General features: G+C 35.4%; 1 protein-coding gene across 1 annotated transcript; it reads right to left on the bottom strand.

Moving 5' to 3' along the window:
* Positions 1 to 1,442: 1,442 nt before the first annotated feature.
* Positions 1,443 to 23,974, bottom strand: synpra (synaptoporin a). Its single transcript, XM_058791549.1, has 6 exons — positions 23,887 to 23,974; positions 23,685 to 23,750; positions 7,194 to 7,318; positions 5,373 to 5,571; positions 4,936 to 5,127; positions 1,443 to 3,920 (listed from the first exon to the last, which is right to left on the bottom strand). Exons 1-6 carry the CDS (start codon positions 23,902 to 23,904, stop codon positions 3,660 to 3,662), a joined length of 861 nt encoding a protein of 286 aa, XP_058647532.1. The 5' UTR covers positions 23,905 to 23,974; the 3' UTR covers positions 1,443 to 3,659.
* Positions 23,975 to 25,287: the final 1,313 nt, after the last annotated feature.

The following is a 25,287-nucleotide window of genomic DNA, read 5'->3' as shown; positions in this document are numbered from 1 at the left end:
TACAATGTGTCGGTGTCATTCTTGGTCAATGGAGACCATTATTTCCTCTTGATGGGCATACAGGCACACAAAAAGCCATGTTTGCCACTAACATCTATACTTACAGATGAAAACAGAAATCTCTGTTATTTACTGTAAATTACAAACAACTGCATCACCTACAGTACATAATTGACATCAAGTTGAACATAAAAGAAGATCATTTTGAAGGAAATTGATAACCAAACAGTTGATGGACCTGACTTCCATATTATGGGGGAAAAATGCTATTGATGTCAATTCTTTGGTTGCAAACAATCTTCAAAATATATCCTTTTGTGTTCAGCAAAAGAAAAAAAATCACACAGGTTTGGGCCCATCAGAAAAGGTAAACATAGATAATTTTGTCCTCATTTTACAATGTGTCAGTGTCATTACCGGTCAAAGGTGACCATTATTTCCTCTTGAGGAACACACCACTAGACTACTAACACAGAAACTACATACTCTGATAGAAATGTGTTGAAGCTGCACTACGTTTTTTGCAGTCACAGTTTTAAAAGTATTTTAAATGCCCAGAGGTCACAAAACTAATCTATCTTGTGCCTGTTTCTCCAGACACTCTCTTCTTGCACTCTCTACTTTTCTAGCAGTAAATGCAATTCCAGGTAGTCCTATTCTTCCTTTCTGAAAGACAAAGCTCGTCTCCCTGAGAACGACTATAACATGCCGTGACACATCTTTCCATCGCTATGGTAACAGCACTGAGGTGTACATGAAAAGAAACCAATGTGCTGTAACATAGGAACATTAGATCAGGACTAGGTCAGAATGACCTGCTATTGGTGATCTATTCACCCACTAAGGCAGTCCAATGAACAGTGACACTCACATTTCACAATGTGAAGTACCTGAGCTTTGCCAGTTGTATCTCTGAATAAGTTGCATTTCTGAGCTTGAAATGTTGCAGCCTGCAAGTAAACTTCCCAATTAGCTTTTTTACTAGTTGATAGCAGGGTCACTGACATATAACAGTGTCCACTAGATGTGTGTGTGTAGTAGTATTATTATTTTTGTGTTGTTTTTTTAATTAGAAGACTGTATAGTCACAAGTTGTCAAATTTTCAATATTCTCAGCATAGGTTTAGTTTTGAATGTCAGTGTCTGTACAGATATAAGATAAGAACTGTCATCACACATCTTATATAAGCAAGGTCAATGAGAAATAAGATATTCTAAGAGACTTGTATACTGCACTGCCTGAGCAATTGTCTGCTCCTGATAAATTTAGATCTGATTACTGGCTTTGTCTATTAATTTAATGGCAGTCAGACAGTCATCGAATTCCTATGAATTGCTCCATATTATTGAAACAGCTGATTCATTGTTGTGGACTGAGAATTCATCAATACGATGACGGTTCCTAGAACAGAAAACACTGCATTACGCTCAGTCTAGAGGAATGTACAATATCTTTATTGGCTTTTCACATTAAATGCATTAAAGCATTCACACCCACTGATCAAAAATGCAAATATCAAGACAGAAACTCATTCACATTGAAATGCAACAGCAACCAGAACAAGAACTTTAACATGTACTGCAATGTTATTATTATTATTTTTTTGTCTTGCTTTATAGTCTTTGTGGTTAACAAAGCCTCATGCATTTAAAAGGAACAGATAAGGAATAAGAAAATACACAAGAAAGTAAGAAAATTAAGTATTGATTGTGTTTCAATCACCTTGTGATCATAATAAAGGTCATAGAATAGACAATATGGCCCTGTTAGTTAGGAAAGAAATGATATACAAACTGAAACTGAAACTGAAAAAGGTTAATATGGCACAACTTCATGCAGTTCATCAATACAGTGCAAACATTAAAGAGTCATAAATGTGGAAACACAATAGTGCATACACCAAACCAACAAGCACTGGCATGACATTATTCTGGAGATAAGAAATCCAGAAACCCAACAAACAGTAATCTAACATCTATACCGACAAATGAATCTCTGTTATATACTGTAAATGACAAACACCTGCATCACCTACTCTAGGTGATCACCATTAGGACAGGTACACTTAAAGGAACAGTTCACCCAAAAGTGAAACATTTCAGAAAATGTATTCACACTCAGGCAATCCAAGATGTTGATGAGTTTGTTTCTTGATCAGAAAAGTTGTGAAGAAATTTAGCATTACATCACTTGCTCACCAATGGATCCTCTGCAGTGAATGGGTGCCGTCAGAATGAGATTCCAAACAGCTCATAAAAACATCACGATAATTTACAAGTTATCCACAGGACTCCAGTCCATTAATCAACATTGTGGAAAGTGAAAAGCAGAGTGTTTGAAAGAAATAAAGCCATCATTAAGCTGTTTTAACTTTACACCGTCGCTTCTGGTCAAAATGCCAGTCCATAATCCATAATAACACTTTCTCCAGTGAAAAAGTCCATCACCTATTATCCTCCCACATCAAAATCCACGAACGTATTAGTTTCATTTTGTTTTCACTTGTAAACAGTGCTTAATCTGTGCATTTCTCTCCTGATTCAGAATAGATGACTTTTTCGCTAGAAAAAGCAGTATGGTGGTTCACAAGATGTTAATTGATGGACTGGAGTTGTGTGGATTACTTTTGGATTACTGTGATGTTTTTATCTGCTGTTTGAACTCTCATTGTGATGGCACCCATTCACTACTAAATAATGCAAAATTTCCCAAAATCTGTTCCAGTAACAAAACAATCTCATCTACATCTTGGATGGCCTGAGGATGAGTAAATTTATGGGTAAACATTGGGTAACGTTTTTGGGTAAACTGTTTCTTTAGAAGTCAACATGAAATCTTTCTTAATGCACATTCATGCTCTTACTGTGGATGATTCATCTGTGAATGTTACTTAAAAGAACAGCTTGAAAAAAGTTTCTCTTTGTAACCTTTAATGAAAAAGTTATAATTTGTTCTGCCTCTGAAACGACTTTCCTGTAGCGATGAATTGTGGATGGTGTTAACCAATGACTGAATAGCTATTGTTATAGCAACTTCATATTTGTTATGGCTCCAAATATGTCACATTATGGACGTGAAATAGGTTGAAAACTCAATTCATGTTGACTTTATGGCCACCTACACACTTGAAAAAGCTCTGATGGAGCATTTGACACATAGGAATCATTTTAAAGTTGTGGAGTCGGTTCAGTTTCATATGAAGCAGAAATACTATTTAGATTACAAATGGACTGTCTCTAAAACTTTTGTCGTAGTGACATAATATCACTTTTGTAAACTCTTCATTTTTCCTCGTACTTCAGATGCACCATCTCCATTAAAATCAATGGATTTGCAGAGTTCCCTGCAAGAACTATTGCTCTGAGTTTCACATTTGGATGCAATGACCTTTGTTCAGTAAACAGTGATATTTCAGTAACATTTACGGACAGGTAAAATCAAAAACCATACAATACATCTGAGGATCCCTGTCATTTATTTTAAAAATGTATTAGTATTCTAAAAAAAAGCCTTTATTTATTTATATAATCAGAAATAAAGGATGCATTTTAATCTATCTGTTAAACTTATCTTTTCCTTCATCTCTTGTGCTCAGTGTTGAACTTTGCCCTTAGAAATGGCTCCCCTGTGTTTGGGGATTACAAAGAGGCAGAGGGCGTTACTGATTGGTGTAGGAGATGGGCCCACCATAATTTCCCACCTGGCTGTACTCTGATTGGGCGAAGTCCCCCGTTCCAGTAAAAGCACCTCCTGACTGATCAAAGCTGCCCTGGTTGTAGACCTGCTGGTTGAAGGCTGTAGTTTGTTTTTCTGAGGATGAGGCAGGGTACCTTGCTGCACCTCCCTTGTGCCATCCTGTCTCTTTAAACACAAACCAGATGTTTCCAGCCCACAGCACGAAGTTCAAATAGCCAAATACCTGTGGAAAAAATGCCTTGATGAATACAAGAAATCAAAGAACTTCAGCAGTTCTACAAAATATTAAATATTCAAATGTTATTAAAATGTATTCATTTATTAAATGTTTTAAAAATTAGATTTTAAATATTGCATATTGTAATACATATTTAAATATTTGTATAATACATTTATTTAATATTTTAAGTATGTTAAAATATTTATCACATGAGCCTTGAGCCATGTGCTGATTTGGTGCACAAAAAAACATTTCTTATAATTATGTTAAAATCAGTCATGACATATAAAAAATATTTTAACACATACAGTATAGTTAGATTTTTTTTTTGTGCCTATTAATGGGTAGTTCATCCAAAAATGAAAATTACCCCATGTTTTACTCACCCTCAAGCCATATAGGTGTATATGACTTTCTTCTTTCAGATGGATACAATCAGAGTTATATTAAAACATGTCCTGGCTCTTTCAAGCTTTAGGACAGTGAATGGGGGATTTCATCCATCATAAAAAGTGCTCCACACGTTAATAAATGCCTTCTGCAGTGAATCGATGCATTTGTGTAAGAAAAATATCCACATTTAAAACTTTATAAACCATAATCTCTAGTCTCCGATAACTGTCGTATGCGTGTTCACTAGAGAGTGGCGTTCCAGCGGATGACGTAGGATGTAGTATTCACTTCAGAAGGGCTTTATTAACCCCCTGGAGCCGTGTGGAGCACTTTTTTATGATGGATGGATGAACTTTTTGGGGCTTTAAAATCTCAACCCGTTCACTGCCATTATAAAGCTGGGACGAGCCAGGACATTTTTTTTATATAACGCTGATTGTATTCGTCATAAAGAAGAAAGTCACATACACCTAGGAGGATGACTTGAGGGTGAGTAAATCATGGGGTAATTTTCCTTTTTTGGGTGAACTATCCCTTTAAGGGTCGTAAATGAAAGATTAGACACCCAAATACAAGGAATATATGTGGAGTAAGAGTGGTGTAATCTGAGAAATTTATGCCGTACCACAGATGTGTTCAGGCCAGACCATCTGGGTCCGTACACTGAACTGCACTTGTTGGTCTGCACCTTACATGCAGACATGAGCAGAACCACCTCATCTGGATCAGTCGCCACCTTTACATCTGAAAGACCTTTTGCCCAGGCAGATGAACTCACTAGCCACATAAATGAGAACACCACCGTCACTATGAAGTCCTGGGGAGCATCAAGAAAGCATGTTACATGTATTTCGGTCAAACTCTGTTGCTAATTTCAAGAACTACTTTATCATTAAAAAAATTATACAATAAAAGCTCTATTCTCAATTACTATGATTTGCATGCATGAATGAATTACAGTATGCTAAGTATGCTCATGTCTTGTTTATTAATCTTCTCTAATAGCAAGGCTTTGACAGAGATTCAAGCATTTAGCTTGTCTAAAATAACACCAGGGCTCACAATGAGAGGTCCACGGTTGTTTTCGCGGTACTTGTTCTGGAAAAAGATGTAGACCACAGTGGCCAGCAGGGAGTACAGAAAGGAAAAGACAGCAATGGTGACGAAGAACTCGGCTGAGGAGGAAAAGTCTCCGATCAGGTAAAGCCGCTCTTGTCTCCTTCCCTCACACATCGGCACGTCAAATTCCACCCGGTTCAACCTGTTTCATGTAAGGCACAAAAACACACTACTTTTTTAATACAATTTGCAGTAAGATTAGGTATTTTTCAGTGTCAGCATTTACTAACTAACACTGGATAATAAGATATATAGTTTCTGTCATAAGGTTACTTTAGTTCCTTTCTATTTCTGCCTTGTCCTCCTTTGATAACTATGAAGTTGAAGCCCAGCTCTACTGAATACAGTGAGACCTGAGGGCTACTTCAAAGCATCACATTGTTGTGGGCATCTTGTGTGTCTGCTTGACCTTTTAGGGCAAAACAACAACAACAACAACAACTTGGACACATATTATTTGAGACTACATAAGAATTTCAGCCTGTCAAAAACATTTTCGGTTATAGTGGTGATTCACTACAGAACTCTATTGTCTTCTGTTCTGTAAATTGACAGTGTATGACTTAAACTCTGTTACCACAATGGATAACAATGAAGACAGGATCTGCTGCGTGATTCTAGTGTATGTGTCAACTCATTTATTGAGTACAAATGAGTGAGCGAGTTCTCAGAAAGAATTTCTCATCTCTGAAATTGCTAAACAAAATTTATATTTAAGACAAAACTATAAATACTGTGAGGTACTTGAAATGGAAGATAAGGCTTATCCTTCTAAATCTTATAATCAACCATTAATTCATTCACACAGACAAAGGCCATTGGAAATATGGAAAACTGATTAATTAGTCAATTGGTAATCTGATCATCAACAGTTATATACATGCATTTAGGTTATGAATGCATGAATGCACTTAGATTCACTGATTTACTAAATGAACTCTCCATTGTATATCGTATACAAAATATCACAAAATGAAATAATAAAAAATAAAATCCTATTTTGTTTTAAATGCATGTAATTTTAATTCATTTTAAATAAAATTTATTTGAAATAATTTAGAATGAACACCAAAGTACACACACACACACACACACACACACACACACATATATATATATATATATATATATATATATATGAGTTCATTTGCAAAAGCAGATAACTCTTGTTTTTAACAATTCTCAGAAATCATGTTTTTTTCATTATGCATTCCAATTAATTTCAATCAAATTGCATTTGGGTTATTTTGACTAGGTAAAAAAAAAACAGCTAACTAACACAATAAAACACAATAAAAACATGATATCATAATAAAAAACGTGATTTTTGAAAACGGAGTTATCCGTTTTTGCAAATAAACTCTTCATATATATATATATATATATATATATATATGTATGTACAAATCAATATGATTAAAACATGACAGAATGAAAGACATAGCAACATAGGTGTATAAAATGCGTATTATACATATTATACTGAACCTGAACATCTGCCCAATTAGTACAATCACTTAATTTAAAAAAAAAATAGTTCTGATGCTGCGATTTATGTTTCCATTTAAAACACCGAATCCAACTGTGCTCGCCAAGAGACAAATCTTGTAACTGACGGCACACAGAGAATATAAAGATGAAACCATTACCACATAATCAAATGCTCCTGCGTATTAGCGTACTGAATTAAAGCCAGGTAGTTATCTATCTCCTTATCCATTACTCTGCAGAGAATACGCAGGGGGTGCTTTAAATTAGCCTCACCTGAATGGGTAAGCAAAGTTGATGCCAATACTGAGGTTGCTGTCGGACTTGTTGATGCAGTCCACACTAACCCGCAGTTGCCCAGAGTAGCCTCCACATGTTGCAAATGCAAAGATGGCAAAAAGCTGATGGAATATAACAAGCACAACAGTCAATATATGTAAGAATTATGACTGTCTCTCATCAGTTTATGAGTTAAAAATACTGTATATTTGCGGGAAATGCAAGTTTCTATGGTTTACATTGTTACGCCAGTAGGTGGCTTCAAGTGATTGTCTTTGCAAGTGAGTCAGTTAATTCATTCATTCAACCGATTCTTTCGAAACCCGATTCATTCAGGAAGGAAACAAGTGACCATTTGAGTGCATCAAGGAGTCATTTAGTTCATTAAAGCGATTTGTTCTGATTCATTAGTTAAAGAAACACCACATCTGCATGTTGCAACGTTCTGAAACCACTTTCAAAACCAGAAATACTATGTGTGAAATATAAGTTAGGCTATTCAATACTAACTTGTTTATTGAACAGTTGAATAAATAGAATCGAATATCGGGAATCTTACATAAATATCCTAATCTCTCATATGGTCATTGGTGCTATAGGCTAGTTTTAACGTAACAGAGACGTGACACATCTTTTCAGATAACAAACTCTTTTTCATAAGTCTAATTACAGGAGAAAAAAAAAAAGAAAAAAGGTTTTTGTAATAACTTGCCCGACCTGAAATGAAGGATTCATTCATTACATTACAAAAATTCCATGTTGATGTTATAAAGAGAAAAGTGCTTAAAGGGACATTGTCTAACTAGTAGAGTTGCTCTAATACCATTCTTTATTTAGATACTGGATTAGCAGCAGTAATATGAGACTGGTCAATTTCAATTAAGTCCGAGCCACTGTAAACAAGTAATTAATTCTCATCCGGAGGTGTCAAGCACATTTGCAAAGGATGTTTGTGAACTCTGAGTGAAACTATGATGCCTGAGCATCTTTCATAATAGAGAAACCTCCATCTTGCCGTTAACAACACTTTTACACAACCTCTCCAGATACCTGCATATACCCCGCCTCTGTCCCATTCCTTCTCACTGTTTTTCTCTTTATACGTCCATTGCCCCTTTTTATTTAGGCCATGGATCTATTGTGAAGGCTAGTCTTATTAAGCACATGCTCAAGCTGTCTGAGAGCCGAACGCACTGGCGTAAAACACATTTCTGTGACACTGATATGAGAACGGGCTCTCTGTGGAGGTAATACATCTCAGTGAACCCATATACAAGTCATTCTGCAGATATGCAAGACTGAATGCCTGAAGAAAATCAATGATGAGCATATCTTCAAAAGTCAAGAGAGACCATAATGTGAAAGAATGAAAGCACAATGATCGATATATTGCGATAAAATACATTTATTTGTTTGTTTTTATTTATTTTGTAATAGTATTCAAAGCATTCTGTGGCTGAAGGACATTAATGATTCAATGACAGTGTCTGGCAATGTAACAATGATAATACAAAAAGAAGAACCAGAATACAAACTTTTTTCCCTAAAAGATTTACTAACATGAAAAGAAATTGCAAAAATAGAATCTGTTTTAGAAAGGTTTCCCCTAATAGGCAGTCCTGTCCAAAACTCACACCACTGGTTGTTTCTATGTCAGACCACTCAAACAAACAGTACATCAGGAAATCAACATTCAAGTGACATATTACTGTTCAAAATTTTTTTTTTTTTTTTGAAGGACACAAAAAAAGTGACAGTAAAGACATTTATAATGTTACAAAAGGTTTCTATTTCAAATAAATACAAAATAAAATGTCTTCCCCCTGGCAATCTACCTTATGAACAGTTAATTGTTCCCCACATTATGCAATAAAAATGTGCAATAACCTTTATTTATTTGTTACCACCTCCATCCAAGCACATCCCTGCATCTCATTCTATTCTATTCTATTCCATTCTATTATCTATAGCACAACTGTACATACAATTTAGATATTTTTCAATTTTTGTCTATTTATATTTACATATGTGTATTTTTTTATTCTCATTTTATTTTTATTGCCTGTGTGTTCTTGTCTCTGTGTACCGGTCCGGAAGCTTATGTCACTAAAACAAATTCCTTGTATGTGCAAACATACTTTGCAATAAAGCTCTTTCTGATTCTGATTCTGATAAATGCTATTTTTTTAAGCTATCTAATTATCAAAGAATTCTGGAAAAATGTACGCACAGTTTGCACAAAACAATAATAAGCAGAACTGCTTTCTACATATAATGCTGAAATAAGAAATGTTAATTTGAAATGTTTCTTAAGCATCAAATCAGCATATTAGAATGATTTCTGAAGGATCACATGACACTGAAGACTAGAGTAATGGCTACTGAGGTTTTGCCATCACACATACTGTGAAATCTATTAAAATAATGAAAAAAAAGAGTTATTTTAAATTGTCAACATTTTTCACAATATCACTGTTTTTACTGTATTTTTGATCAAATAAATGCAGCCTTTGTTCAAAAACATTAATAATTATTACTGACCCCAAACTTTTGAATGATTGATTTGTATATTTAAATGGTAGTGTATAAAATTGTATAATATGTACCATATTTAAATACATTTTATAGATTTTCCACAAAATCAGAACAGAAAATGTTGAAAAAACAAAATTTAAGGGAGTTTTTCAGACTTCAGAAGCTCTTCTGGAGTATAATTATATCTATTCATCTTGAACTTTAAAGCCTGCTTAAATTTTTCATATATTCACTCCTTTATCAGTATATTTTTTTTTAACAGTTTTACATTCAATCTTATTACTTTAAAAGTCTCTTCAGGATACAGTTTTCAAACAGGATACCTTCAACAATTAATAGCCAGAATGTCACCATGGTAACATAATATGCGGTGAACCTCCTCAACCAAATCACTACAATCTATTCAATTACAGAAATTCTTGCCTTTTTAGTTTCTAGTAAAGCTAAAAAAGCTCACAATGGCATAGATACAGTGTGAATCCAAGGACCTCTAAACATCTAATATGTGAGGAACACTGGAAACCAAATCGCTTTTTTCGCACCGCATTTCATTGATCATGAATAATGACTCATTCATAAGCTAACAGAAATAGACATTTCACTCATTCTGAATTACGAATGATTCAGTCGAATGATGAGAGCAAATGTTAGCACCTAAAAGGTCTCCAATGAATGGGATGTTGGGAGATCTGCAGTCTTACTGTTGCTTTTTGAAGAAACTGCACCACAAAACTAAAAAAAATCCCACATCTTACAAAAACTACCACAGAAGAAGATTATTAATATTAAGTCAGTTGAACTCTATGAATAAATAACTGTGTAACACCTGATGGCTGCTATGAGACATACAGAGATTGTGAAGCCAGGACTTACCGGAGCAAATATGACCATACACATTTAAAAGCAAAAGAGATATCCAGCTTCAGAACATATTAGATGTATCTTCTCCTTGTCTCTCTCTGCTCGTCTTGTAGTGTGGATGGTGAAGGGGGAGTGTGAGCTCAGGAGAGGGATGGTGCTTGGCTCTCTAAGTATAACCCTGCACTCCCTCTTTTGCTCTGAGGACGGGGGGCTGCTCTACAGTCACAAACACACAGAGGGTCTCCCCAAATCACTTCTCAATGAAGTCACCTGTCATACTGGACAGTTTTGCATTGAAATGAAAGAGATTTTGTGAGTGAATCACCAATAATAATCAGCAACACAGTCTCAGCTAGACTTGATTTAGGTTTACTTCCAAGAAGTGTCTTAAATAATGTTAATATGGTGAAAGTTATTTAATTGTTAAAATGTTATTAGCTATATTGCATTTTCAGTTTTTCGGGTTAATTTGTTTTCCACCCTGTTATGCAGTTTTTCAACCACAGTTTGATAAAATCAAGAATATTTTTGTTTAAGTTTGTTTAAGTGTTTGCGGTTTGTGTGTCCCTCAAAAAACTTGTGCACATTTGGACGTTTATCTTTAAGAGTAAACTGTAAAAATATGATTAAAAAAATAATTACATGTTTTAAAAAATGCATTTTCAAAAATATATAACTAATGTTATATCATGCAGGAATAAAGGACTTTTTGTTACGTTAGTAATGTACACATATATACCGTTATGTATTTGCCCTTGACAGGATGAGCATTTTTCATACTTTTTTATTAAGCTTGAGTTAAACACCATAAGCCCCTTTTGTGATGATACAGAAAGATACTTATAAAAATATCTTTCATTTTTCTAAAGTTTCAAAGCCCTAAACTTAAAAAATGGTATAGTATAGGGATCAATTCTCAGTATTAATTATATTATTATCATTTTGGCTGTGTATTAGTGCTTATAAAGCATTTATTCTACATGACCATGTTCTACATCTCTAATCCTACCCAATACCTAAACTTAACAACTACCTTACTAACTATTAATAAGCAGGAAATTAGAAGTTTATTGAGGCAAAAGTCATAGTTAATGGATTGGACCTTAAAATAAAGTGTGACCAAAAAAAATATTAAATGAATAAATAAATAATGTTCTGTTTCATCCTTCCAGGACTGAGGTTTTAAGCAGGACTCTTCTACTGGCCAGTGTCATGCAGACTTTAGTTCCAACCCTTACCAAACAGAACAAGCTTATCACAGTGTTCAGAATTACTGAATTACAGACAGGTGTGTTTAATTAGGGTTGGAAATAATGTCTGCAGGACGTTGTGTGCAACACTGCAATAGTGTGTCCCAAAGAGGCACAAAATAACTTTCACTGACTTTTTCATTAACTGTTCCCTCCTGGTGGAATGACCTGCCCAACTCAATCTGAGCAGCTGAGATCTTAGCCATCTTCAGGAAAGGTCTAAAAACATATCTCTTCCATCTTTATTTGACCCTCTAACTCTAGCACTATCTATTCTAATTCTATTTTATCTACCTGTCTTCTTTGTATCTAACTGACCCTCTAACACTAGCTTTCTTTTTTTCTATTCTATCTACTTGTTTTCTTAAAAAAAAAAAATAAAAAAACTTGCTATGTGTACTGTCATAACACTTGCATATTGTTGCATTTTGTTGGTTTTGATTGCTTCTATTGTCCTCATTTGTAAGTCGCTTTGGATAAAAGCGTCTGCTAAATGACTAAATGTAAATGTAATGTAAATGTATGCTATATGAAACTGTTAGATGACATGAAGATAACAGTTTTAGAGTTTATTGTCAATGTCATGTAGATGCCAATTTCAGATGTATATGGAAAAAGCCAGCCCTGCTAATAAACAACATGATTAATTACCACAGGCAACAGCTCTTTAATATAAGACAGCACTGGCTTGTCATTAAGGCAAAAACAATGATGCCTTCTCAAGGCTAACCACAAAATGCCTGCTCATATATCATGCCAAAGTCACTTGGAAAAGCTACAGCCCTTAACAATGAAGCTTATGTCTAAGTAATGGAAATAAGAATTAGAGTCTCATGATGTGTATTAGAACACCTCAAAATACAAGAACTGGTGCTGAATTTCACACATTTGTGGTGTTTCATCCCAGCAAAAACTTTCCATAAGATGAGGTGTTTTGTGTTATGTTATGTTATGTTTATATATTAAATATATTTATATATAATATAAATTATATGAATATCAATTTATACATGTAAATACATGTAAATATTTTCAAAATATATACTGTATGTGTGTGTATTTATATATAAGTAATAAATATACACAGCACACACACATATATTATGTAAACAAATTTTTTTATTTTATATATTAATCATTTGACAGCACTAGTTCTCACACTGTACGGTCCAATCGTCAAGCTGTATCTTGACTGCTCACACTATATGTGCAAAATATACACGTGGGACCCTCCGAACCCGGAACCGTGTAGCCTCCATCGCTTCCATCCAAACCACACACCATGTCGACATGATTTTGTTGGTTGTGGCTAGAAGGGATATAGCTATGGCCAGAAGTGATGCAAAATCTCACCATAAAATAACAATTAATTAAATTTACTGCCTATTAGGTTGTGTTTTATTAACGTCTACAAACTGTGAGGAAAAAAATCCCCACTGAATTTAGGGCAGTCGTTTCATAGCTCTGCTTCACCTGTGCAATACCCTTATGAGGGGCGACTAAAATTTCTGAAATGCCAGAAAATCCTCCGACCATCTGATTGCCAGTCGGGAGAGGCTAATCGCAAAGCTGAAATTCTTCCTGAATCAAAAAAAGAGAAATCGGCTCAAAATCAGATGAAAATTTCACAGAGTACGCCCGGCCTAAGGATTCCCCAGTGTGGCCTTCAGACTCTACTTATCCAGTCCAAAAGCTGAGTTCCTATTGTGATAGATTTATCCACTCACCACAAGGAGTGATGCAATTAAATGAAAGTGTGTCTGACAGCAACAGAATCACACTCGACTTTAGCTGAATCTAATGGACAGGCGTGAGAGAGACTCATGTGAAACAGGTGAGCATGTGTGGGAGCTTGACGGCCAGTAGAAAAGACGCTTCTCTCTCAGCGACCCATATGTGCATAGCACCTGTTGAGCTGGTAATGAGGAGAGGTGTCCCCTCTTTGTCTTTCCCCACCAGAATATTTTCAGTCTTCACAGTTTCAGAGTAATGAGATGACTTCAAACTGTGTCAAACAGAAACTGTGTCATGCTTCTATCTTCAGTGGAGGCTGTGAGTGACCTGGGGTTTGGGGAATGCCTCGCTTCAATTTTAAGATGAAGAGCTTCCACAGAAATAGAAGATATTCTTGTAAGGTAAAAGTTGTGGCTACCAAATAGTATGTGCCTGTGGCTTACTAGGTCTTCAAATCTTAGTGTGTAAAACAATAATAAGTTCTGTGTCTATCCAAAAACGATGACAACATAGTAATAACATAGTTCATTCTCTTCAGGTAATTTCTTCAAGTAAAATGCTTTCGTATTTGGCAGTCCTAGAATTGTTGTAAAATAATAAAATAAAATTCCCTTATTTCCTGCTCATTTCTATGGCAAAAAAAAAAAAAATTGAAATAGCTGTCCAACAATCATCTAGTCAATTAGAGAATTTAAAATTTTTAAATTGTTTATTTCATTCTTTCCAGGCCATTTCTATGGCAATAATTATATAAAATACTTGACTTTTTGGTGGTCCTGAAATTTCTGTAATTGTTTAGTAACATCAATTAAAAATGAAATGAAATGAAATGAATTAAATTTAATTTAATTTTCCTTCTTTCCAGGTATTTTTATGGCAATAATCATGTAAAATACTTAAATTTTTAGTAGCCTTGGAATTGTTTTAATTGTTTAATAAAATAAAAACTATGAGAAACACTAAAGAAATAGTTGTCTAACAATCATCTAGTCAACTAGAGAATTTAAAATTTTAAACTTTATATTTCATTCTTTCCAGGCCATTTCTATGGCAATAATTATATAAAATACTATACTTTTTGGTGGTCCTGGAATTTCTGTAATTGTTTAGTAATTTGTTTTCAAACTTTTACATATTTGAAGAGTGTTGAAATATTAAACTTTTCAAGATTTCAATAAAATAAAATGTAAATACAAACTATGAGACTAAAGAAATAGTTGTCCAACAATGGTGTGTTAAAAAAACATGCTAATAGTATGCTACTTTGGGTGTTAGTGTAACAGGGCTGACGAGACGTGAGGCGTGCGGATCCATCTGCAGACTTTTATTTACAAGAGACGTGGTCATAACAGGCAGACAGGTATAACATGGGCGAGACAAAGAGTAAACAGAGACAAGCGTGGGTCGACGATCGGCGTACAGAATCCAAAGGGGCGAGACAGGAGAGGTAATCCAAAACGTTAGCTATAGTCCAGGCAGGGGAAAACACAATCCGACAAAGGCAAGGCAAGGCAAGGCAAGGCAAGGCAAGGCAAGGCTAGGAAAACTAACGGGGCTCTGTAGGGCAGCGATAATGCATACAATACTCGGCCCTGAGGCAGAGAAAGTCCATGGCTAAATACTGTGTGCAAATGGGAATCAGCTGTGTGTAATCAGTGCAAGGAGCTTTGTGTCCTTAGTGCAATGAATGATGGGAAATGGAGTCCATGTGATGTGTGGTGTGAAAGTCCATGTGGTGAGCGGGTGACCTCTAGTGGTGAGTGAACGGAAGTGCAGACTGGATTCGTGACAGTTAGCTGACAGTTTGCACACCAAAACAGAAAAGCTGCATCTTTAAAAGTCATTCTCTATAAAGCAATGAGTTATGATAAACAGAGTATGTAAACGCTCTTTATGAAACAAAAGTGAACCTAAAACCCTCATTATAATTTAGGATCTCCTTTAAATATAAAGAACGCACAGAACAATCTGATATTAGATTTAGGGTGTCCACATTTTTCTGTACTGATTGTGCCTTACAGTATATCGGGATCACCCATCTCAGATCAACAGCAACAAATGCATTTCAATGAAGAACTCATGCACATACAGTATGTGCATCTTCAAAGCCACCTACATTACAGTGTCACTGCAAAGAGCTCCTACAATCCTTTATTGATGTGCCAATCATTCAGCCTCACTGAAACCTGAGCTACACCAGAACCAGGGCTGCTAAACAACTTCAGATGCTTCCTTGACTCAAACACACACACACACACACACACACACACACACACAGAGATATCCACACTCACAGGACAGACTGAATGCTGCACTAACTGCATTGTACATTGACAATGATCCATGTCACTGAAATGTATTGCAGGGATACAGAAAATCCTCCCAGTGTGAGATATGCTGGAATGGATATAAAACTGCTGTTATTTAGTGCATTTAGAAAATAATTTGAAGAAGTATCATTTTTCATAATTTCAAGTGCCTCTAACTGAAGAAAATCTTTAAAGATGAGTACATTTTAGTTGCCTGAAATCACAGTAGTGCTTGGCTGGTACTTTATTGTTAGAGCTTTGGATCATACCGCTTTCATATTTCAGTGTATCAGATAGAGGAAAAGCCCTTTGAAACCGTGCTTGAAATTAATTTCTCTTGTGGTTAGTATTGAGTTACAGAGGGAAGTATTTATTTAAACCCAGTGGTCTTATCCTGATAGACTCAAGGAATCCAATTTCTCATTTACGTGAATCGGCAGAGCACGGCAGAAAAAGTGGCTCTGTATCGACAGCGTACTGATGGTCATCAGAGAACTGCTAATTTGTTTTAAATGTGGCTTCAACACTGAGCTCACTGTAATGGAGGTCTAGAAAGGGACTTTGAGTGTAACAGATCGACTTGTTATATGGATTATTTTTATGGTACTTTTTTTGATGCTTGAACACCTCATTACATTGTACAGAAAAGAGACATTCTGATTCATGTTGTTGTCTGAAGTTTGGAGCAGAGTAATATATAAAGAGTTCATTTGCAAAAACACATATAACTCCGTTTTTAACTATTTTCAGAAATCATTTTTTTTTTCATTGTGCATTCCAATTAAACTAAATCAAACTGCAGTTGGGTTATTTTGATTAGGTTAAAAAATAACTTTAAAAAAACTGAGTTATATGTTTTTGCAGATAAGCTTTTCATATATAGGCTATATAAATATTAATGCTTGTTAACTTAAAATTAAATATTTTAGTTATATTAAGTATTTTATTTCAGCCAGTTACTATTTTGTTTACTTTAACTTGAAATACTAACATAATTCAAATGAAATAAACTAAAATAAACTGAAATACACTGACTTCACATACTGGACACATTTACTACACACATGTTTTTTACAATGTTTTTTTGTTGTTGTGTTTTTTTGTCATGATTTTCAAACCAAGTGGCTGTAACTTCAAATTAGCCCCTCTGCTGCCCTCATCTGTTTTAGTTAGGAAATACTATACTATACTATACTATATAATATAATGGAACTTCCATCATAAACATGCACTGAGATGAGAACATATACAAAATACAAAAAAATATTTAGATTTAGAAATATTTTATTCTTACAAAAATAATTAAAAATAGTATAAATACATTTAGGTGCCTCTGAGCTGTAACATTTTAAAAGATTGCAAAATTTAAACAATTTCCATTCTAAGCAACAAAGTAATATTTTCTAAATGTGTAAAAGCGATAGCATAAGAAGCTCAAGCCTTGTAATAATTAACATTAACATTGCTAGGTAAACAATCTATTTCGTAACCAATATTCACCCTTTTGGTTTTTGCCATTTGGACTGGATTGTATATTAATGTGTAGGTGGATGATTATGCAATAGTGGATGTGATATTTTACAATGAAAATTAAGCAATTAGCGCCATCTGGGGGCAGCACTGAGATGAGCTTCAAAAGGCTATGAATGAGCAGTAACAGAGTTGCAGACAGTGACAAATTTGTAGGGGATTGCTTTCACTACAGTTAATTCATAACTTGGAGATAACTTAACAAATCATTTAGACACAAAACACCAAGTCAATAAGCCTGGACTGATTGCATAACTGTACTATTATGATTGCAGTGGACTTGTGGGACCCAGTCAAGACCCAGAAGGAGCAGGTGAGTCATAATAATGATATTCTAATCTGTTCCTGCTTAAGCTACTGCCACTTTCTCACTTATCTCATCTGCAGTAATTAAAGCAGAGGAACTCGTCCTTATGTGGCTCACTTCTGGTGTGTGTGTGTGTGTTGGGGATTAATAAGGGTCTTAATAAGGGTTAAGCTTAATCAACAGCATTTGTGATTTTGATTAACACAAGAAATAATGCCCCTCAAAATAAAAAGGAGGTTACACCGGTGGGCCCACTTGCCATTACATGTTTTAAACAGTAATATCTTAGTCTGAACCTAATGCAATCTTGACAAACTATATATCGTTTGAAAGCTTAAAGACTCTAGTTTTCATATTTGGTGACTGATTTTTGAAATATTTTACAGAGCAACTGTAATTTATTCATTTGCAAGAAGAGTACTCATCAGAGTCAGAGAGCGAGTTCTGACCTTTACTTTGAAATAGTGATACATATATAAAATCATGAAAAATCATGAAAAATCTCCATTCGTGTTCATGTCAAATGTTCAAAAGATAACATTCATTCTATTTTTTGAGAAAAAAAAGGTCTAAAAGTGTCTTGAATATAAATAAAAAACAATAGGTTCTCAATTTTTGATGCAGCATGAACTATAACATACGTTCAGGTTTCCATTGTATTTTACCATTATAGTATTAATACTAAAATAACACTGGTTTACAGATTGACCCCATTCACTTCCACTGTAAGTGCCTCACTGTAACCCAGATTTTTTACAAAAATTTTAATGCCACATTATACCACAAGTGTCAGTATAAAACAACAATAGTCAAAGTCTTCAGCATGTGTGTGAACAGTGTGGCATAATAGTGTGAGTCAGTGGAGCTCACACCACTGCACTAGATGCACACTCTCACATGAATGAGCACACGCTTGCCCAAACAAACAAGCACACATGCCCACATACCCCCAAACACTTTCGCTTCAAGCTCTGGAGACCCACCCCCTCTCCTCTCATCCATTACAGCTGCGCTCTCCTCTTCATCCCTCTGCTCTCAGTTTCTCTCTGTCTTGCTCTTTCTCACACACGCACACTGGTGTGACTACGAGCGGGTGAGTGTTACGATGCCGTGGCTTGTTTATCAAGCTTTCCCAGCTGTGTTCTGCAGGGCAAGGATGAAGAGCGCAGAGAGGAGGAGAGGGGGAGAAGATTACACCAACATAGACCCACTGCCTTCATAGACACACAGCTATTCTGAATGAGGGAGAGAAAGCGCGAGAGAGGGGAGGGAAGTGATGGAAAGAAAAGAAAAATGGAGGGCATGAGATATTTTACTATACATGGTACTACTGGTGTTTAAAGCACTGAACAACTCAGAATACATAAATATCTCAGTCATTTTACAGAAATATAATAATAATAATAATAATAATACTTGTTATTATTATTATTCCTTCTTATTTTTTATTATATCAGTATTATTTTGTTAATTTGTATTTATTTTATTTATATTATACTTTTAATTTTAGTTTAAATATATATCTATATCTATGTATGTATGCATATACATATCTATATCTATGTATGCAGATATATATAATTAAATTTAGTGTACGTTTTAGTAATTTTATTTGCTTTTTTGTCTTTTTTTGTCATTTTTTTTTAAATATTCCTATTTAGCATTAATTTATTTTTAGTCCAGTTTTAGGTTTAGTCATTTAGTTTTAGAAAGTATATATATTTTTGTTTATATTTTATTATATTTTAATAATATTATATTATTATTCTGGCCTTTGAGCTGCATTTTATGCAAAAAACGTACAAAAAGTTGTTCAAAGGTGAAGATGTCAATACTTAAAAAGTACTCATTGGTATCTAGTGCATGGACCCTAATCCAATGTAATTATTTAGGGTTTGATTAGTTGACTATACTGTAAAAAAAATCTAAAATTTAAGGCATCCAGCTTCAGGAGATTTTTGCGTTTTCTCAACTTTTTGTTGTATTAACTGAAAACAAGAAGTTGAGAAAACTCAAAAATGGTTGCCTTAAACTTTTAAGTTTTCTCAACTTTTGATTTTTGACAGTGTAGTTGTTTAGACAACCACCTAACAATATTCCATAGTTACTATTACCATAACTATTACCATCTGAACTTAGAGGAAAGGACAAAGGACGAACTGGAAAAGTTAGCATAGCAACTGATAGAGAACTGCTTTTTAAAAATGATTTTGTTGGTTTTGTCAGTGCATATAGATCAGAATGCACCTGTGTCACATTAAAGCATCCACTCATCACTTATCCATGGGTGAACACACACAACACACGCTCAAGAGCAACGTGTCTGTGTACTGCTCTGCTTTCAGCCTGTATTGAATACTTCAGCATCTCTCTCTCAGACAGCGTAACACTTCCTGAATGTTTCTGGTAGGTGACTAAATGTACACACACACACACACACACACACACACACACACACACATATATATATATATATATATATATATATATATATATATAAACCTTTATATAAACACCAACCTTTCCATCCCCCAACCATTGCATTCATGCCACGCTTCATTCCAATGATTCCCAGTATGTGGCAGGAGTAAAAATATCCCATGTTCTCTCACGGAGATATCAGTCACTTCTTGCAAGATGTCAGACTGGCTAACAACAGTGATTTAGCATACTTTATTTAAGAGATCTAAATAAGTCCTACAGAGGGAAATGAGTGTCTTTCCGACAATTTTCAGATCCCTACTCGCTTTAAAAATAAAGTTTCCTTATTGGCATTGATGGCTTCATAAAGAGCCTTTAACATTCTCAGGATCATTTCCATTCTTTATAGTGGGAAAAGGTTCTTCAGATTATCGAAATACTCTTCAATCTAAGAAAAAAACATGGTTCTTTTACTGAAAGGTTATTTGAGGAACCCAAATGGGTTCACTATGAAAGGTGTGTATATTCAATGAAAGAAAATTTCCAGCTCCCAGTTGTTTAATGAGATAATCTGTGTTGAAATTAGAAGAACACTCACTGGATGTTCCCAGAGCTCATTACCCGTCTGTACAATGCACTCAGGCCTAACAGCCAGTGTGTATCTGGGCTCTCTTTATATGCTTCACTGATCGTAAGTAGGCATAAAATCTCATTTTATTTTTAAAACACTGTCCCCCTTCTTTTCCTCAGTTGCTGTCTCCCTATGGAGTTTCCATGGCTACTTGGTCACGTGATATCACCAAGCCCCTCCCCCTGCCCTGAGGTGACTGTCACAGCGGTTAGTCAGACTCTGCCACCCGACCGGATGCGGATGCTTTATATTTGAGCGTGTATGTTTTGAGTATGTTTATATGCATGTAGGTTGGGGCTTATGTGTTGATGCTGGTAGCTCTGGCCTTTGTCATAATCGAATCACAAATAATTGGGTTATTCAAAGATTTTACCAGAAGATTTTATAGTTTTACAGTTGTAATTCTACTATTTGTTTTGTTTTACTGGACGTTAAGTCACAAGACTCGGTTTAGCTCTTCAGTTTCTGTTGTGTCTTATCCATGAGATAAAAAGGTGGGTCATGAAACAGCCGCCTCATGCGATTGCAGACTCGAGATCGAAAAACGGAGAGACAGCCAACCTTTCACAGATGAATTTCTGCACATCTGCACACAAGCAGCCAAAGCACATCTGCCCACAGTCAGTCAACCTTTCTAGTGAACTGACAAACATCTCCATGTAGTCAACCAAACTGTCTTCTGTGAATTTGTAAAACAACCTACCTCCTGTCAACCAACTTTACTTCAGTGAATCATACTGGCCTACTCTCTGGTCTGTGGTGAAATTCTGCCTGTCGGTCAAAGCACTTTTCAAATAAATTGCCTTCATTAGCTCACTGAGGTATTTTGCTCAAGGTTTCAAATCCAGGTAAGATTTGGGGTATTTGTTTTTCTTGGAAAAGGGATATATTATATTATCCAAAAATACATAATTTTGCAGATTTTAATATGTGTCACTGGTTTCACTGAGTCATCTCATTTCAACAGCTCAATAATTGGCTAATTATCAGAAATAATGGCTTTTGAGAGAATGAGAGAGAGGGCAAATGTCAAGAGGACGACTGTGCAGGAATCACTGTGTTGAAAAAAAAAAAAAAAGCTGGCAGAGAGGAAACTACAGAGGCAGAGACAAAACCAAAGACCTGCAGAGAGGGAGAGAGAGAGATACACAGACAGAAAGACAGAGAGAAAAGCCACTGTGTGACCAAAAGTGATTAAGACTGCATGTTTCCCCGGTGATAAGCTTCTCTTTTTTTCCAGAGGACACTTCAAATGGTGAGCAGGGAGATTAATTTCCTCAGGAGAAGATGCATCGCATCCTTCAATTCCCCAGCATTCAATTGCAATAATTATCCAAAATGGCGTTGCCACTCATGCCTGCCTCACATTTGCATAGCTCAGAGCCATTTATGGTTGGCTTTGTAAATGTTTTAATTTTCACCTCTCCTTACATTTGATGATGAAAGAGGCATCTATGAGAGCAATTGACCTTTTGACTTTGTGCAGTCACTTTGCTGAGAACATTGGGGACAGCACTGGAGAGGCTTAAAGATACTGTTTTTGATTTAATAAATTAAAAGAAACTATAAAATTATATTACTCATTTGACCAAAATTCTATTCTATTCTATTCCATCTGGGAAACAGATAGCAATTTTATCAGTGAGCCTGGCTGTACAAAGTGGGAACACATTAAATTTGCCATTTCAAAAGGTTTTAAAGTCCAGCCCAGACTTTTTTTCTTAGCACAGTAAATTAACTTTAATAGCTACAAGCACTCGGCATGTCTTGCAAAGTGCTAATGATAACATATCATTTGAAAAGACTGGAAATTTGGGTTTTTGGGAATCCTGCTGTGTCTGATAATAGGGTACTAAAGCCACATAGCAGTACTAACAGTGCAGAAAGCTTTACAGATGGACACACATACACAGAAGCTGGACATGTCCTCAGAGATCAGATACTAGTCTAATCAAGCAGATTATGTCAGAGCACCAGAGTGTGACACCATGGCAAGTCCAACGCACACTTCCCTGACCCACACTCATTAGATGACCGTGGGAAAACACATTTGAGCTGTTTTTACTAGAGGCTATAATTAGTGGCAGGACACTCATTTTTGGTTAACACGGTTATGGGGTTACGTTTAAAAATAAAAACTTCAGACATCCTATACTGACATTTGGTCACCAGTGAAGATTTCTTTTAAACTGAACAGGATTAAATGATCCTAAATACACCACTTTCAAAATTATTTAACTCGTGTGAATTGGCTACATAAAGTATAAAACTATAGATATGTTGTATTAACTAACACCCCTGTACACTTCATTCATATTGCACCAATATCGGACTAGCCATAAGGAATAAATATCAAAGCAGATGTATTAATACATCTGATTATGTTAATAATAATAATAATAATAATAATAAATATATTAAACTCCATTTACATTTACCAATTGCTTCTTTATAGCAATAGAATGTGAATAACAGCAAAACCCATCACATGAATTGACTGCTGGTGCATTATATAAACCCGAGCACCTCGGTTCATGTATATGGGATTGATCATGACATCAATGGAATGTCACTTACACTTATGAGGAGTAATTTACATGTTTGACAATAAATGACAATAAATGAATGTTATGAAAACTTAGATATGCAATTCAGCACGATCAATTCAGATTCTGCTTATAACAAAAACGCGCAAATGGATTAAGACTCCTATTATAAATATGGCTGTGCCACATAAAGGCTACTTATTCAAAACTGACTGCGGCACATGATTGAAATAATAAAAGATAGTAAAAATCACTCACTCCCTCACACATGCCTGGACCAAGTTTATTGAGCCAATTGAGAAAAGTAAAGGAAAGAGAGTTAGAAAAGGGTGAGAGAAAAAACGCGTGTTTTACGCACACTTACCCATTCCAGACCGCGGATAAATCCCAAAGGTAATTTAAGCACTTGGAATGTCCCAAGTGACACAATCTGTATAATAACAAATGAACATGATCAGTAGCGTCATTTAATGTAGTTTCATTAGGCACAGTTCAGTAGCCTACATTTTAAACATGTCTCGTCATTTTCATTAGATATTGTCAAATACACAAACGCTATTTTCTACCTGATTAGCGGTTTCCATTTTCTTGTTTGAAAGAAATGAGCTTGTAAGTAGGATAGGTCAAGACCAAAACAACGCTAAATGAGTGATGTGCCAGAGTCGCGAGCGCAGAGATGGGAATCGGCTGTAATCGCGGCTTCGTACGGAAAGAGCCGAGTAACTTCGGCATTAATCGTTTCTTAATACGAAGATAGCCGAGAGACTTCGGCTTTAATCAATCCTCTACTTCGGAAAAACTAAGTACCCAGGGAAAGAGCCGAGTGTCTTCGACAAAAACCGTTTCTCTGTACGGAAAAAGCCGAATGTGTTCGGCTTTAAAGACGCTCTGGAGCTCCATGGAGACAGACAGGGATTGGGTTTGATAAAATGAACCGTGGCCATAATGTTTTTCTCTATTGGACGATAACTAATTACAATTTATTTGCACTATAAAATATAGTTTTGTCAGTTCAAAATATGTATTTATTTTTTAAATGTGTAGCATAGCTACTTATTCGGCAACATTGTGTTTTATGCAGTTTACCATTCACATTCAGTATTTTGTAGGGGTAGTTCTATGTCCAGTGACATTTGCTTAAAGCTCACTCAAGTGTGTGGAAACAGTACAGATTCCAACTCAGCTACATTACATAATCGTGATCTCCTTTTAATTCGACCAAGAAGGTGGGCAAAGAATCAAGATAATAACATGAAAATATGCATGAAGATGTTATGCATATATTTGGTTTTGCTTGTGTTTACAAAACCATTCAGTGAAAGGCCTAACTTGGGAAAAATTATGCTTAATGTTGGTAGAAAGAAAAGCTCAAACCTTATTAAAAAAAAGCACAGTGAACTAAATGTGTCACATATAATAATATTAGCCTATATTTGTCACCAAGGCATGTATACAGTATACAAAGTCAGCTGGAATCAAGTCACCAATGGCATAGTCTTTTAAATCTTGCTTGAAACACTCACTCCCCCCTCACACACACACACACACCTAATTTCACTTAGATCATATACTGCTTAAAGGGACTCAAGCAGTCACTGAGAATGAGGAAAAAAGACTTCAGGAAGTGTAAGTGTCAGAATGAAGCCTACAGGGACAAGAGCCCCAAAGAGATTTTTTATTAGACACTGTTCATTTAAAGTTCACTGAGTATTAGTGTGCACTTGCATTTAGATCTGCATTTGCCTGCCATTCCAAGGTCGAGTCTAGCCCGATGACTGTTCTTTCAGTTGTTATGAGAAAGAGCCCAAACATGCACACACCTGATGCCATCTCAGCTGTTGCCCTCGCCTTTTCCAGTGCAAACAAAGGACTCTTGAGATCAGCAAATGTGAAATGGCACAGAACTGGGGTAATGTTGTTTGCATGCATAAGTTTTGGTGATACTGAAGTAGGACTAACAATATTCC

Source organism: Onychostoma macrolepis, chromosome 11 (assembly GCF_012432095.1).
Source record: "Onychostoma macrolepis isolate SWU-2019 chromosome 11, ASM1243209v1, whole genome shotgun sequence".
NCBI lineage: Eukaryota > Metazoa > Chordata > Actinopteri > Cypriniformes > Cyprinidae > Onychostoma > Onychostoma macrolepis.
This window is presented reverse-complemented; position numbering and strand designations above follow the sequence as displayed.